The 17,500-nt window shown below is 56.7% G+C and overlaps 1 protein-coding gene across 10 annotated transcripts in view; it reads right to left on the bottom strand.

Moving 5' to 3' along the window:
• The window catches only part of EBF3 (EBF transcription factor 3), a 117,058-nt gene that overhangs the window by 13,196 nt on the left and 86,362 nt on the right, over positions 1–17,500 (bottom strand). For all 10 annotated transcript variants that reach the window (XM_032882075.1, XM_032882065.1, XM_032882066.1 and 7 more), the window contains exons 9-10: positions 17,164–17,294; positions 16,521–16,647 (exon numbers count right to left, since the gene is read on the bottom strand). In XM_032882075.1, the coding sequence (XP_032737966.1) occupies positions 16,521–16,647; positions 17,164–17,294 (258 nt within the window). The remainder of the gene's footprint in view (positions 1–16,520; positions 16,648–17,163; positions 17,295–17,500) is intronic.

Here is a 17,500-nt window from a genome sequence, read left to right as displayed (position 1 = left end):
GCCGGCCACAAATAGTAATTAATCTTTTTATCCCTCAAATTGTAATTTTGACTATGAACTGTGCACGGCCATAAATCAGCGGCCCGCGCGCTGTATACAGTGCATGAATCACGGCTGGGACTCCGTCCGACCGCACACTCTGTGTTTAACAAGCTTTATAAGGAGCCATTGGGCTTTATTATGGCTCTGCCTGACTCCAACAAAAACTGAGCCCGGAGGCCCGGGGACGTGAGTTAAGATGAAAATACTTATTAGAGTACATTACTTCTTGATGTAGATATCGTTTTCCGCGGAGTAACGCCACGGAGCGTGGCACGACATAAATCAGGGGGTTTTCGGAGACTAATAGGACCTGCCGCCATCTATTCATTACGCAGTCCCCAATTTGGGCCATCACTCATTAGTCAGCACGTAATTTGATGATTAACAGCACCGACTCAGCAGGTCTGCAAGCGTGCGGGGAGCACAAAGGCGCCGGTTTCGAGGAACGAGGTTAGAGGCGCTCTCTGGAAGCGCTCTCCGAAATAACTGGTCACCGCTTCTCCGCGAGCGCCCGTGTCAACCCCTGTGGCGGGTCCCAGGCGCGGCAGGGCCGGAAGTCTCGCGTGCACACGCTGGGTAACGCGCCCGTGAGCTGAGGGCCACAATGCGATCTGACATTCCATCATACATCCCGGAGACAAAGGTCCGCACAGGAATGTGAAGTAAGACATTTTCTTGTTAATAAAGCATTGATCCGACGTATTGATTTTACATGACATGGCTTTGGCTGCGATTCTGCCCTCCTTTTTCTTTGCAAATAGTAAAGCTCTTCAGAATGCCTCGGCGTGTGTGACACGGCAAAATTCCTAACTCTCTGTGATGTAAATTCTATATGTGTAAAACCACTTCATAATCAAACCATTAATCATCAGAAGCTGTCAGCGTTGACTTGGGGGACAATTTGTCATGTCTCTGCCCGGGCCAGGACAAGGGTGTCACGGCAAAAGTGCAGCACAGCCACCGGGCAATGGGCCTCACCCAGCGACTTGGCCCAAAAGGATTAGATAAAGTATTACACTTCTTGATGAGGGAACAAAAAGGGTGCCCACTGTGCATTTCTAACGTGTCAGGGTTTCTCCTCTCTCCCAGCTAATCACCATGACTGTTTGACTTAATGAATCGGCCTGATGAAAGGTGATCAGAAAAGATAGATGGGCGGCCACTATTGATTTCATGCAAATGGCCCTGACAGGTGATGGGCACGTTAATGCAAGCTTTCAGAAGCTTTATGACTTGTAATAACCATACACTCTCATTCTGGGAGAGACATTTTCCAATGTTTCAGTTGAATTGATCATTCTCCTTCTAGGACCGCGACAATTCTAAAGCGCTGTAAGCAGGAGGCTGCGTTTCACCTCCCGCCACGGCCCCAGACACTCCCATCTTGCGCTCCGCCAAGAGCAAGCTGGGTGCGCCCCTGGACGCTCTTGGAAGAGGCCCTGCCGCTGTGACCCTGGCGGATCCCCACCACCCCCTCACCACCCCCCAAGGCCAGGCCGGGCCCCACAAAGGGCTGGGGCGGGGTAGGCGCCTCGGGGGCAGCCTGAAATCCCACCCGGGCCTCTGGGCTCTGCTCCCAGACACCCAAGGAATTGAACATGGGAAGAATTCGAAAAAATGGCCCTTGTCTTCTGACTGCGGGAGGAGTGGCCCACGCTCGCGGTTCGCAGAGGCTTCCGAGAGCCCAGAGAGCTTCAGAACAGCCGCCCTCCGCGGGGCCTTTCGAGCGCCGCGCCGCCCCGGAGCCCGGCACACGGCACTGGCGGGCCTGGGAGCCGCGCGGACGTCCCCGGCAAATGCCGCGCGTGGAGGAGAAAGCGCAGGGCCCCGCGTGCACCCCACAGCCCTCGGCTCGCCGAGTGGATGGGCAAGGGCCCAGCCGAGCCAGGGCAAGGCTCCGGCACGTCCAGTCACAGAGCACCGAGCCAGGCCAATCAATACCACTTTCCTGTTTCAGAACTGGGTAATTATGAGGGGGAGAGATTGCCTGACCTTTCACCTGCACTGCATTACTTTGCTGATATTAAGATAAATTGCCTGATTTTGGGTAAACATATGCTGCAATTCAAACTGTCAGCACTGGTTTGCTCAGGAATAATTTGTATTGATCTCCCGGCTTCTTCCCAATTTTGCTTACTGACCTCGTGGATAATTAGAGAAGGAGCCTTGGGTGAGCTCAAGTCGGGGATGAGGAAGAAATATGAAGAAGAATAAAGCAAATTTGTTTTATGTTAATATTTGTGGGTCCTCCTGCCGCCCTCACATCTGTCAGCATCGGGAGAGCCGTAAATTAATGTACTTGGTTCCTGAGCAATTTATTCCGAGGAATAATGTAGCAGCTTGCTTAGTGTCTGAACATGTGTCACTGGGTTAAATTAATTTAAACTCTGCCTTAAACACAACAAAAACAAATGTTATTTTCTGCTAAAGGGGAAAAAAAAACAAGACATTCCTCAAAACGTGTTCTAAGCTTCCAACTTACCGCGCGGGGGTCTGCGCGTCTGTGTCGGAGACGGTGAGTTTCGTAATAAGCCGCCTCCCCACCCCCCGGAAGTAATTAGTGCCCATTATTTGTTCCGAATTCAAATCTTGCTACGATGGGCCGCTGCGTATGAAAGAGATGGATGTGTGCACAAAATTATATCATTTAAGATATGTCAGATTATAAGGCTGTTGTATCAAAAGTCATAAAACAAATCTCCCTTGTGAAATATCTCTTTATTAACCGTGCCATAAGATATTAACATTCCTCATTTAGTGGAGGGCCTTTTATCTGTTTCAAATACATTATTCGTCCTTTTAGAGATAAACTGTATTAATATCCATTTGAGTAGGCTACCGCGGCCTAATGCATAGTAATTTTTGTTGGAGAGCTTTTATTTTAGAATAAGAAAATTACACAGCAATAAAACCTGAATGAATCAGAAGCTAGAATAGCCGGGAATCACATTCCATGCCAAATGGGGCAAGCAATCAGGCAGCCTGTAGAAGCCAGATATCCGGCTCTCATACGCAGGCCAGCATCCAGCGCAGGCCATACACACGGAGCCTGACACGGCCACAGACAGCCCGGGACTCCTCCACACCGCAGCAGCCTACAGCGCGGGGCGGATACATATTTAAATATATCAGAGTGTACCAGAGTTAATCTCGTTACTTCACATGCATTAACGTCCTAACAGAAGCAGCATTCTAAATATTTAAGTCATGCCCGCGTACTGGGGGATTAATCATAGCGCAACTGCTAAAACGTTAAACGGTCTGTGATGTCAGTTTAGGTCGGGACCGCCAGAGCGCATGTGGCGGCAGAGTGCGGCAGCGGGCAGGGGGCTCCGGGCCACACCTGCGGCCGCCACAACCCCGACCGACTGGCCCGCCGTGATCAGAACCACGCCGACCGGTCCACACTGGCAGGCTTTTCTTGCCCGGGACATCCACGGTCCAGTGTTCGTTGTGATGACTTCATAGAGCCATCCAGCCCTGCCCTGAGGTCTGTGTTCATCTCTAATCCCCCCAAAATGTGTATGATCATCTCGTTAGGCTCAAACAGCATGTCCATGAGGATACAATCCTGCTCAGTTAAGCAAGGGGACATGCCCAGGGCCTCGGAGCTGATCACACGCCAGCAAAACCGCAGCCTGGAGAACATGGATATTTGGGGTCAGCGGTGTTTTCCTACAAAGAGCAGCTCCAGGAAAGAGACCGTCTTAAGTCCAGTCCGTTACCTGACATTTATTAAGCAGCTACTATGTGCGGCGGGGCGGGGGGGCCTCGGCTGTGGGAAAGCTGCCCCCGAGGGCTCCAGGGAGCGGCACCTGTGAGCAAAGGCCACCCCTCGGTGGCGGTGGTGGTGGCGGTGTGGTGGGCTGCCTGCCCAGGGCACAGGGGTCCTGTCCCTGCCCCCTCGGCTGGCGGTACCCTGCCTGCTCCCAGAGACTGGGCTGCAGCAGGAGGGAGGGAGGGATCGGGGTCACAGAGCTCCCCTGTGGTGGCCACCTCCTGCCCAGCCCCACCAGGGAGACCGGGGGACAGACCCAGCATGCACCCCAGACTAAGCGCTCTTCCAGCCATGCTCCTGGTTTTCAAAGCAGCGGGTCTTCCACGCTCCGGGGGGCACTCGCAGGTAGGAAACACGCCGCCTTCCGCGTCGCCTCTCTATGGTTTAAGCGGAAGCCCGGCAAGCTCAGAAAGGTAGAGCGAGTTTTAGGTTTAGCACAAACGTTCCTGCTGCCTGAAAAACCTGCCCACGACAATAAAAACAGGAAGGCATTCATTTGCTTCATTCCAGCTGCTGGTTGGAGCTATTAAATGAGTTCCAGTTTCATTTCAATAATGACCATCTTCCTGTAACTTCCCAATCCTGCATTTGTCATCGTGCAGTCATTTTCCCGCTACAAACAGATCCTCGTAATGAGGCAGTTTTTCACATTAGCAGCATAACTGCATAATAACATCTGCAGTTCCTTTTCCGAGGGACGAGAGCGCGCTTCGATGAAGGCAACGGGGACTGTTAAGTAAGATCGAGTGCATTTCACTACCAGGACCCCCGGACCCTGCCCCGACAGACCGCAAGCCTTCAGCGTGCCTGAATGAACACAGGTTGTAATGTGTAAAAATTAAATAAAGTAAAATTAAATTGCTCAATACAAAGACATCCCTCTAGAGGGTGTTAGTGATTTCAGTGACAAAGTGCTATTTGCTGACAAGTAGTTTACACATTAACCAGCTGAATCCAAGGGGGGAAAATGCCAATAGCAATTATATCACCTTGAGGTTATTAAATGTCCCACTGATAAGTAACTAGGTGAACTTGACCAGGTGATAAACACTGCTGTGAGGAAATGATCGCACAGTGAAGAATGTTTCTCTGTCCTGCTGTTTCTCCAGATAGCTTTTCTTTCAAAAATGACTGTATAAAAAGTTGCATTAAAAATGTGTGGCCGCTGAGGACAAAACTGGGTACTTAGCTCCCCCCAGTACCTCGCGCCCCCCCCCCGGCCCCCGCCCCCACGCTGCCATCACTCCACCTCCAAAACGTCACGCCAGGTCTGCAAAGGCCTGTTTTCTCTCCCTTTTTTAGGCGTTAAAATGACGCTAAGTTCTCCACTTCATCATCAACTGTCTCCTCCAAGCGCATTTCATCTATAAGAAATTCAGATGCTCGGGAAATTAAAATTTCAAAGATCTGCTGCAAAAAAAAATCAATGGGGCGAGATCAATGCTCATAGAAATTTCATGAACTTTGAACTGATCTGGGATGATGATGAGAGCTGCCTGGAGTTTCAGGCGGCCAACGGCTCCGGTGCGGACGGACAGCGGCCGGTGCGGCAGAGAGGAGGGCCGCGGTGCGGATGGGTTTCGCTTTCATATTTTGTCCGACAAAAAAATTAATTTTTAGTCTATTTCAGTAACAAGCAAAAATAGAAAAAAAAAATCTGCCTTCCCGACACGACGTGTAATACCCCCACTTCTTAAGAACACCTAATGCTTCGCACGTTAACGCGCCTATGAAATGAAATCGGTTCCCTTTGCAGCCGATTGCAGGTGCAAATTAATATTGTAAAATGAAGATCAATACACAGACAGGGCCAGATCAATACCGGCTAAATTATTGCTGCATTTTCCTCCTCATTCAAGATGAGTTGTGTTTTCCTCTCAAAGTCAATACTTTGCAGCTTTTCTCATTAATTTCTCAATAAATTTGGCAATGAATTTCAATCACAGAACTCAGCAGGCTGAGCCAGGCATTGTGGTGTGCCTGGGAAACACAAAGGCCACGGCAGCCGTGCCTCACTCACCGGGGGTGCTGGCCCCAAGAGCCACCCATCCGCGACCCCAGCCCGGACTCGGGGTGGGAGCAAATGGGAAGACTTCGGGTCACACGTCACCGACGTGGGTGCTGAGCAGCTAACCCCGTGGTGCCCTCCCCAGCGTGACTTGGCTTTCCCAGCGTCCCCGCCGCCGGCAGGGGCAGCTCTGACCGGCCTGGGGTCAGCCTCCCGCTCGCGCAGCCGCTACCCCAGCAGCCCCTCCAACCCACCAGCTAAAGGGTACTTGCTGGAAAGGAGACTTCTAAGGACGGGAAAAGTGCCACACTTGACTTCTCATTGGAAGTCAGGCGCCTCCTCATTGGAGCGGGGAACGTGTCCTGGTATTCACGCCTACAGCCCAAGCCGGCCTGTGCACAGGGACCCGCTTCCATTCACCGGCGCCTGGCAGTGGATGGCGGCATTGTGATGTGACACCAAATGCAGAAAAGGGGACAGCTCCTCTTCCTTGTTCCCAAAATAACACCCGTGCTGACAACGTCTGGATTGCGCTCAAACCATTCTGTTTACATCCCTCAAAGAATGTGCAGGATCCCAGCTTTTGTAGTCGTGTGGGAACAGCACCTACCCAGCCCAGCCCGCGGTGGAAGAAACCCTGGTCCCATGGCCTATCGGCAGCTCTCACTCCTCGGGTGGCTTTCTGTCCCCGGGGACGGGGAGCTGGGAGCCGGGCCCCCGCGGTGGCGGCTCCAGGTGGGGAAGGGGTGCTGTCCTGCGAGCCCCTCCTCCCCCAAGGCTGTTCTGATGCACCTGAGCGCCCTGTGTGCGTGCAAGGCCAGCGGTGAAAGCCTCCTGCACGCGAGGGCTCGCCACGACCCGTCCTCCTGTCCTTAAGAAAGAAAAATCCAGTGTTCTGGTGCTGCTAACCCTCTTAGAGAGGCTTTTTCCAGGAAAGGGTCTTAAAACCCAAAGAGGCAACGTAAGGCTCTGTGGAGAACCGTCCCGGCAATGGATTTGCACACTTTAAAGCAGCGTAAAATGTCCGTGCAGATGGAAGCTGACGAATGACCTGCCGCGGGCTACCCCCTCCCCGGCCTGAGGGGCACCCACGGCTGAAGGACCCCGCCCCAGCTTCCGGCCACCCCGAGGGCCCACGCGCCCGCCCACCCGCTGTGGGCAGTCCTCCTCCCGGGAGGCGGGGCCGTCCCCTGTGTCACCGCGCCTGCTCCACTCCACACGAGTGCACGGAGCTGCTTAGAGACATAGGCCTGTGGGGCTTCCTGAAGAGAAGACCCGCGGGCAAGGATCACACCACTTTGGACTCGAAGAAGCCACCGTGAATGGAACGCTGCACCTGTCCACTCAAAAACTTGTTCCCGAGCGTGTCGCAGCAGCGTCCCCCGTGACGCCCAGCATCGGCGAGCTGAGGTCTCTCCGAACAGAGGAACGGCACTGAGTCACGCAAAGGAATGATGCCCTGAGACGACCCCGCACGTGGCCTCCGACACAGGACGGGGAGGGAAAGACGCGGGTCCCCATGAGATGTCAGGAGCAGGTGTCATGCCTAGCGGGAGGTGGAAGGGGTGCCTGGGAGCCACGGGTGCAGCGGGAGGGCGGGAGGAGCCTGGAGCGAGCACAGAGGCGCGCGCGCTTCCTCCCGGTGTGATCAGAGTGTTGAACCAACAGCGGCAGACGCCCCCGTGAGTGCGCCACAGCCCGCGCACCGGACAGTGTGCGGGGCTCTGTGAACCACAGCAGCACAAACATGTGGATTTTAAACGAAGCAGGCGTTGCGGATGGGGGTTAGAACACGCGCTCCGGCTACCCCACGGAGGGAAACCGCTCCCGCGCTCTGAGCGCGCCGGCCGGACGCAGGCTTCCGCGCCTGCGAGAAGGAGAGAGGCCCATGCCCGAGCGCGGCAGCCGCGGCGCGGGGACGGCGTGGATGGCGCGGGGACGGCGCGGGGCGGAGGGCCGGCCTCCCGCTCGGAGCGGCACGCGGCTTCCCAGCACCACCACCTCTGCTGTCTCCACGCAGACTCTCGACCTCCTGGTTTTCCGGGACGGGAATGTTCTAAGGCAAAGTCTTTAAAGACCTCACGGGGTGAACGTAAATCCCGCACTTCCCCAGCCACGGTCCTCGAATGCGGGATTCTGGGTCTGGGCTCACGCAGGACAGCCCGGTGTCCGCACAAGAGGCCCCGCTGTACTGGGATCCGAGCGCTCTGTGGCCTCACGAGGACTCCCTGCCACCCTGGCCCTGGCCGCCCGGCCCCTCCCCCACAGCGTCTCTGCTGGAGGTCTCCCGCCTGAAAGACCCACCATCCCTCCGCTGTCCCTTCTCTCGTAGAACTCGGCACCTTTCCGGAGTTCTTCTCTACATCCTGTTCATTCCCATGCGCCTCGGAGTCCCTGGGATCGTACACGCGGCTCCGTTTGCCGAGAGCCGCCCGGAGCAGGCGTCAGGCTGCTGGGAAGAAGGCGCAGCTCCTTCCTCTGGTGAGGGCCCCCCTGCCCCGTCACCTCTCAGAGCAGCTGCTTCCCTCCTCCTCTCCAGCGCCTGCGGTGCCGGAGCGAGTATCTGCCGCAGGCGGGTGCTGGGGACCCCTGGACGCTTCCGAACACCGAGCGCAAGGCCCAGATCACGCTGACGGGAAGCTTCAGCGTCACACCCCGGGATGCCATGTTCACCTTCCCCGTCATTCCCGTCGGGGCCACCTTCTGAGGGCAGAGGACAGGAGTGATGCGAGCGGCTGCAGAGTTCTTGGCCGGTGAAGAGCAGGGGTGCGTGGGGACGGGTGGGCGCAGGGCTCAGGCACGACAGGCGTTCACCACCACGGCGCTGGACAAAGCCCACGTGACCTGGGGCTCGGTCGCGGAGGCTGTGACGACAGACCGTTGGTGGGAGCTCCCCACGGCAGGGAGCCGCGCGACGCTCCAGCCCCCACACCTTGCGCACGTGTCCCTTGCCTTCGTGGTGTTTAAATGAGTCACCCCTGAATTGACCCCCATTGTCACTGGTGACAAGCACACGCGGCCGTTTACAGGCTTTAGCGGGGGACACCCGGCGGTCCGATGCCAAGCTCGGGGCGCAGTGTTCGTCTACCACCCCCGTCGTGAAGGTCCTGCTCCCACAGAAGTGCTGGAGCAGCTCCCTTGGCCTGGAGGCTTGCCCGCCAGCCCGGCACCACGGTGCCTGGAAGCTCCCATGGGAGGTTTCCAGACTGGGGACGTGTCCGTTAGGAAAAGCATGAGCTGGTCTCCAACGCCAGCGCTGGAGTGATTTCTGCGGTAAAGCCTCTGGCTGCCACCAGCACCCGGCGCCCAGATTCACAAGAATGGGGAGGACGGTTGCATGTTGCAGGCCACCAGCCCCTCCCCCCACCGGCCACTGTCCATGGGGCTGCGACAGGGAGGGCCAAGGGGTATCCAGCCAAGGGCCTCCTCCTGGGAGAATAAGGGATGACAAGATGGAGAAGGAATGCAGCAGAATCCCCCACATCCAACTGCCTTGGTGCCCTGACCTGGGTCCTCGAGGGTCCTGGATACTCTCAGAGGGGGACAGGGCCCAGCCCCTGGGGCCCACGTGGTCAGGCAGTCGGACCTCCATGTGTGGGACATGTCAGGAAGGCCTGCTTCATGAGGACAGGGAAGGGGGCCATCCGCCTAGAGAAGAGTCACACCACCACCAGGCTGCCCCTGAAAGGAACTTTCTCCAAAGATTTACAGTAATGCTCACCACGGTCAGCAGTGGCCGGCTGTCTCCACGGCACATTCTGTATGTAAAATTTAACACGGTCCATGGTGAGCCTTCCTCGAGCACACGCGCTGTCACACACGCCCTCGGGCCCCTTGTGGAGCCCAGTTATTCCAGTCTCAGCAAGAGCGTCCGCAAACTTCTGTTTTGGTGGGTAGGGGCAGAGCAAACAGCCCGCGTCACTACCAGCTTTCCATTTTGTTGGAAAAACCATTCTACAAAAGGAATTACTCGGTTTGCGTTTTCTACCATGAATTAAAAAGGCCCAACTGATGTGGATGATAATTTTTTAAAAGTACCTTGTCTCGGGCTGAGCTTCTGGGATCCGAGTCTCCACGCCAAACAAGCGTGTATGGACAGGTCTGCAGACCTTGCCCCCGCTGAAGCCGAGGGAGTCCCTGAGCCGCGGTAGCCTCCCTGTCCCCGCGCCCGGCACTCCCTGCCAGCCTCCAGCCCGCCCACCCCCCGCCCCGTGCCCGATGTCCAGCCGCTCCGGCCAGGTAGGAGGAGCCCGTGGCTCCCCGAATGTGGTGAGCCGGAAAGAAAATACAAATTAACAGTAGCGTGTGTTCTGCTGCTTCCTGGGTCACTGCATGACCGAGTCCTTCTCTTGAGCGTGAAAAGGTCGGCACTGCTCCGCGTCCGGCTCCCGCTGACCCGTCTGTTCTGACACCGCCCTTGGTCTTCACCGTTGAACTCGTGGGTTTCCGCCAGCGTGGCTTGTGTGATCTTATTTTACCTCTTATCTCTGCTTTATTCTGCACCCGGGGGGACTGTGGTCACTTTGTTGTGCTTCTACGTGGCGGTCCCTGTGGTCCCCGCCCCGGTGCCCTTCCTGAGCTGTTTCTAGAAGTGTGGCCAGCATCCTTGCTGTCCAGAGCCTCGAATGAAACCACCGCTCGCGGTTCCGTCGGGTCCCATGAGTCCCCTCCCCGGGGACCCCGGGCGGGCGGGGGAGCAGGACCAGGGACCCCGCTGGTGCAGGGGGCCGGGCATACGGAGGGGGCCAGGACTGCCGCCTCCGCCTGTCCACGTCTCGACAATCACTGAGTGAAACCCGGATGACCCTTTTGTCCTTTGGGGAAGATAAATGGCCGTCTCCTCTCTGCGACATTTTGTCGGGTTTGGTGCCTGAGAGTCAATACCTTCACCTTGACACGGAAACTTTGTGATTTATCAGTCAGCCTCCCCTCCCGGGTTAGCGCGGCCCCGGAAAGTGCAGCCAATCGGGGCGCCGGGAGCCGACTTTGGTCACAGCCACTCGGAAAACCACCACAACCCCTCCGATGACAGACAAATGTGTCTTGTTAGCAACTGCCCAAAAGCGCTTGACTTGTACTAATAACAAAAAGGCCATGCTGGTCACCGTGGGTCCAAAGACGGAGCACCCTGTCACCAGCCTGGTTGGGAAATTAGCAAATAATGTTCTTTTCCTTGATAAATGGGTGACAGCTCCCTCTCACCAATCATTTTTAACATTTTGATGCATGCCTATGATCCCACTGGAGAAGCAGAAAAGTTTACTGGCCCTCAATTTTCAGATGATGAATGGAAGTCTCTAAGTGTGCGATTTCTGTATGAGGTATAGTTCATTTTAAGCAATTCTAGTAAATGGGTGTCACTGATTAGGACAAATAGTCTACTTGTGCAATAGCACAAGCGGTGTGTCTCATTCTCCGGGCCTCCTTCGAGACAGGAGAGAAGGGGACAGCCCTGACCCCAGGAGCCCTCCCAGCGCCGCTCCCGCGGAGGGCGCGCGGCCCAGTGTGCACACTCCCCACGCCGACCCGGTGTGCCGGGCACACGAGCCACTGGCAACCCCAGGTCAGGCTGTACCGTGCTGAGGACACTGGGGGGCACTTCCCTTCCCCTGTGGCCCCAAGAGCCCTGCAAACGACCCTGGTGCGCACCCTGTCCCAGGCAACGGGCAACGGTCTGCCGTCTCCCACCAGCAGGTGAACGAACGACGGATGCCACGGTGGGCTGGGTGAGGTCGGGTGAAGCAGCTGTCCCCGCTCTCCAGCTCTGGACAGGTCTGCACACACCCTGAGCTGCACACACAGCCCCACATGCCGCTCCTCACAGAAAGCCAAAGGCCATTCCACCGGGCCGCCACCACCCATGGATCCCCTCCGACCGCTGAGGAGGAACCGTGACACCCACCCAGGGCGCTCACGGAGGGGAACAGACGGGAACCAGCCAAGATGCACAGGACCCCACGGGCCCAGGCAGGCCACTCGACGGGCCAGAAGCCTCCCCAAGCCCCAGGGCCTGTAATTACAGCATTTGTCTCTCCACCAGACCCACATACGTGGTCAAAAATCTGTAACTCCGGTAATCAGGGGCTCACGTGGAAGAGAAAGCAGGAGCACTTAGGGCAGGCACCGTAAAAATAGTACGATCTGTGCGGCGCGATTTGAAACCACTTGGGCTGTGGGTACAGGGAGTCTGTGCGCAGAACGCTGGCCTGGGGGACGGCCAGGGGATGCTGGCTGCGGTCGAAGGCGTTACTGACTGTGCAGCGTGTCACCGTGCCGTTGACAGAACCAGCTCCAAATGCACACAAAAGATCTTTAAGACACTTCAGAGACATGAGTGGCTTTCAAGGGGGTGCCGGGAGGCGGGGTGAACGGGAGAAGCCTGCCAGAGGTGACCGGAGGCCCTCGGCGAGGAGACACTCCCCCTCCCTCCCCGCCAGCTCCAGGACAGCACCTGAGGACGGCACCGTCCCCACTTCGACACGTCGCCCACTTAAGGTACCATCTAACTTAAAAAAGAAAGCACACACACAGAAACACTGTATCAGAAAGAACACAGGCTGTTAGCCATTACTGGCTGAGTAATGACGTCACAAGCCGGAAACTGAACGCATGTCTTCATGCAGAAAACCATCGCTTTCACGTCCCCGTCAAGGAAACGCGGAGCAGACGCACGGAGTCGAGCCGCGGCTGCACACGCCGACTGCCAATGCCTTGGTTAGGAGGGGTTTGGCCGCTGGCAGGCAACATGTTGACTCCCAGTACTTTGTGAGCATTTCTTTAAACGAGCAGAAGAGACCTCTCAGGTGAGGCCAGCCAAGCATTCAGTTGCAGGAGGTCAGCTGGGAGCGCCCCCCACCCCGGCTGCACCCTGGGATCCTGTGGAATGACGCTGGAAGGAGAGCCACCGCCAACCAGCCCCAGCTCTTCGTGGGACAGGAGAGCCTTCTGCTGTGTGGACACTGGGAGAAAGCAGTGATACCCACACTGGTGCGGGGACGCCTCCCACCTGGAAACATGTCTGTTAACTTGTTCTCGTTCTCACAGAATTCCAATTAGAAGCACACAGTTTCCAATTTGTCTTAATCGAGTAACACGGCGATGCCTATATTCTAATTAAAAAATAATTTCTTTCATTGCTCTTAACAGTTTGATGTGTTTCTCCTGGTGAAGTTGTACACGTGAACCTGTCCAGTTTGCCCTTTACCATGAGTTTCTCAGGTAGGACGACTTGCCAGGGCTATTTTAATTATTATCAAACAAGCAAATGATATACTCTTAGACAAATATTAAAACAAGCATTGTGCTCAGTTATTAATTTGCACTATTCACTTTCAAATGCAGCAAATATCTCATTAATTTAATTTTAGGTGCCCACCCGTTTATATCGCATTTTACAGTCTAAAAGGCAATTTACTATTAACTGGCAATTACATACAGAGTGATTGTTAATTCTGCTCCTAAGTGCTAGCCGCTTGAAAATTGTTCTCTCTCTCTAATTTTTGACCTTCTTACAACAGGGGTGAGGCACTCTGGGAATACAAAGGACTAGTATGGAAGAGCCGGACATGTCATTTGTGACTCATTCTTTTAATTCACCGTGCTAATCAAGTGAACTGCCACTGCCTCCCAAGGTAATTGTGCCTTTATAGTAGTTGAAAGCAACGGCAGAAGGGTCTGGATGGATCGGCTCAGCCGACCTCCCCTTCCCAGGGCGGGGGCAGCAGAGAGTGCCCGCACCCACTCTGGGTTGACTAATCGGGTCTGGTTCTGAAAAATCTGGTGTTTCTCAGATCACTGTAAACAGATCATTTAGGCCTTTAGCCTCTGGCGGGCGGGCGGGGCGCCTCCTCTGCGCCCGGGTCCATTATCCCAGGCCTGGCCTCCGCCTGCCCTTGCCCGGGAAGGTTCCCTGCAAGGGTGTCCCGGCAGCCTCCGGGGCTGATGGGAGCCAGATGCCCAGGGGACAGCGCCCTCCCTGAAGGGGCTGCCCGCGCGGGGTCCTGACGTCCAGAAGGGCTGGCTCAGTTTTCAGTGGGGGCAGTGCAATTCCCCGTGATTGCTTCATTGTCCCCGTCAATTTCAGGGCAATGCAAATCAGACAGAAGCTTCCAGGTCAGACAGGTTATGACCCCACCTTTCCTCTGCTCCCTGAGAGTGTACGGGCCCCATATCCCTTACACAGCGTTTGAAATGTATATTCCCGTTAATGATTGGGGTGTGGGGGGAGGCAATAAATTAGCCTCCCGCTAGGAAAGGCTGAGCTCACTGAATGGCTTCATTGAAACGCCCATTTGTGGGAGAACTCTTAACAGAGGAAATCCCCAACGCCTTGGGCAGCAGGGGCCCCAGACCAGTGTCCCCAGAAGCCCAGTCTTGGGGTCCACAGCAGAAACGGAAGACAGCTTCAGGCTGAAGGGCTCAGCAGGCCCTCACCCCAAGCCAGGAGGAGGGGAGCCCCCGGGGTGCTGGCGTCCCGCACAGAGAGCCACCCCAACACCCAACCAGCCCTGACCCCGGCAATGCCAGGCCCTGCTCACGTGAAACCCGCCCTCCCTCACTCAGTCCCTCCTGTGCTTGTTTCCAAAGCTCAGCCCGGCTCCGCAGCCATTAGCAGGCAGGGCTGTCTGTCTGGCCACTTTCAGCCACGCTCACTGTAGTGCCCTAAACCAACCAGGACGCTAGGTCCTGTGGCAGACATGGGAGCCCACACATCACGTGGCTCACGAGCGGATAGCAAATGTCTCCTCCTTGGAAGGACTGGGGACCCCGGTGGCCGTTACCCTGTCACAAAAGGTACCACTCACTGCATGCCCCCCGGGGCAGATGCATCCCTAAGTTCTCCCTGACTCCCACAAAACCCATGGGGGGGGAGGCCAAGGAGTGGGTGGGATGCAGTCGGGTCAGGAGGCCCAGGGTCCAGGTCCTCAGGCCAACACTGGGCAGAGCAGAGGCTCCCAGGGTGCAGCTCACAAGCCAGAGGCCCACGGGGGTGTTGTACCCCCCAACAGGAAGCACTGAGTGGGGTGTGGAGAGGGTGCAAGGGCATGACAACAGCTCACACACAAGGCTGGGCCCACAGCAGGTGCTGGAGGCCCCAGCGAAACAGGATGGGATTCTGGCCGCTCCTCCCAGACACCAGCCCCATACTGCACCAGCCCCACGGGGCTTGCTTGTTGGAATCATATTGGGGCTCACTAGATGCCCATGTTTCAGAACCCCATTATACATGGGACACACTGGGGGCCTCACAAACTAGAAGAGCCGCCCTTCTCAACGTATGGGTTTTGCCAGGAAGCCAAGAGCATCCGGACTGCAGGACAGGCCCAGGGACGGCCACCCAGAGCTCTATCGCTAGGGGACTTCCCTTGGTTCCTGCACAGTTCTGGGCTCCTGGGAGCATGTACTGGTCCCACAGGAGAAAGTGGACCACAGTATGGGCACCCCTCCCCCACCTTGACCACTTGGCAGGGTGCAGGGTTTTGGGACGACAGAGGAGGAAACTGCCCCCACCGAGGACCCCAGGTGCCACTGGCAGGCAGGCTGCTGTGGGTCTGGCTGCCTCTAGGGACAACAGCCATGGCTCTCCAAGAGGACCCGCATCCAGCCACCCCCAGAGCTGACGCTGGGCCTGCGGGAAGTGGTGTGGAGGAGTTTACATTTTGCCATTTTCTATCCATTCAACACTTCCTACAAGGGGCAGTGGGTAACCCCCCCTCCCTCCTCAAACTCTTAAGTGGAAAGCGCGGCTGCAGCCCCACAGCCCCCTGTCTGATGGACAGAGAGGCCCGCATCCCTGCGGGAGGCCAGACCCACTCCAGGACCTCCTGTAGTCGCTGGCGACAGCGTGCAACCCGAGCCCAGGCTCCGGGCATGGACATCCCCCTCCTGCCCCTCTCACCACGCAAACACATTGAGGCCACAACAGGAAAGAACAAGCGCCCGTCCCCACCCCCGACGTGGGGTGTAGCAGGGCCTGTCCATCCGTACGAACGCTTCTCCAGAGCTTTCGCAGCTGGCTCAGACTAGAGACCCAAATGCAAAGACGCTTTGAGTTTATCAATGGCGTTTCCCAACAGCCACCTGGGACGGATCATGTTAACTGAGTGTCCACGTGGGCAGAGCACCATGTAGGACCCCCTGGGATAACAAACATGCCATTTAAGAGGTGACCCTTTTTGGTGACTCAAGTTTGAGGCCCTCGCAGAGAATGGGTCCTCTCTTAGAAACAGCAGAGGGCCTGGACAGACACCTGGCTTCACCAGTGGCCCATCCATGATAGCACGTGTGGCCTCGGGCACGTGCCTGGTGTGTCATCTCTGAGTCCCTGCGTGTGCAAGTGAGCGGCGGCACCGTGGGCAGCCACGCGGCGAGAGCACGGGCCAGGCACATGGGCAGCTGCCCAGGGGAGGCTGGGGCTGACTTGCTGACAAGCCGGCCGCCTCACTCCGAGGCCCTAAGGCAGAGGGCCACAGGTGCAGGGACAGGCCCTGGAGCTCACGGCCTGTGGGGGCTGCACCTGTCCTCAGCAGCACCAGCTCAGGCGAGAATGTGGAAACCCTGCACCCCACTGACCCAACCCTCGGGCCAAGGGGGCTTGGCCTGTCTGCATGGGAACCCCACCTGTGCAGACTGCACTGGAAGGAGGCACCCCCTCCCCCAACCTGGCCACCGAAGTCAGAAGCATGAACTCACCAGTGTAGACAAACCGCCCAGGAGCACCTTTACAGAACTGCTTGGACTTGTAGGACAGGGTGACTTCAACGACTCCAGGAATGTGCCGTGGCGGGGTCTGCACCCGGATGGCGTGGGGAGTGATGAGCTACAAAAACCACACGTGAACAGGCTTTCAGCGGCGCTGGCCAGGGAGGGCAGGCACTTGTTGGGGGGATACAATTACCAAAATGAGCACAAATTGGACCATCAGCCCGGAATGCTCCCTCTTAGCTGTCACCCAGAGACCGGGCCGAAAGTGTTCTTTAAGAAAAGTATCTGCAAACCATCCCGGGTTTTACTTTGCAGGAAAGGCCACAGGGCATCATTCATATGAAAATTGCCACCATATGTCTCCTTAAACCTGCTTCTAGTAATTCTAGCACTAATTGTCCCAGCGCACGGGGGACCTCCTATGGCAGATCTGAGACCCCAGGGTCGGGGTGGGGGGGTGGGGCTCCATGCCCACCCACCAGAGAAGCCCCGGCCACCGGAGAGCTCTCAAGTTCCGGGGGCGTGCGCGACAGGGTGCCCGGTGTCCACGCACCACGCCCTGCCACAGACTGCTGGCCAAACGGCTCGTGGGACAGCTCTGGCCGGACGCAGCCCGGGTGCACAGGCTTACCTCGCTCCACACCAACATGGTTCCGAACACGACTTGCAGGCCGTCAAAGAAGTTGTCTCCGATGATGATCACGGTGGCTCCTCCCGTGGTCCAGCCTTCACTGGGGCTGATGGCCTTGATGCACGGAGTGGCTGCTCGCACAAGACAGAGAATGCACCCCTTAGAGCCCCGGGCCCGGCTCCAACCACTCCGCCCGCCAAGGGTCGTGCCGGCGCAGCAGGACGAGAGGAGGCCCGCTGCTCCGGGCGGCACGCAAAGGGCAATCGTACATCAGCATGTTGATGTGTTTAAAGCAAACTATTAAATGTTTTATAAAGCAAAGGCCAAGCCACAGAAT

This window comes from Lontra canadensis, unplaced genomic scaffold, assembly GCF_010015895.1.
Source record: "Lontra canadensis isolate GAN:19392208 unplaced genomic scaffold, GSC_riverotter_1.0 scaffold79, whole genome shotgun sequence".
NCBI classification, from domain to species: Eukaryota; Metazoa; Chordata; class Mammalia; order Carnivora; family Mustelidae; genus Lontra; species Lontra canadensis.
The sequence above is the reverse complement of the archived record's forward strand: the minus strand, read 5'-3'. Positions and strand labels throughout refer to the sequence as shown.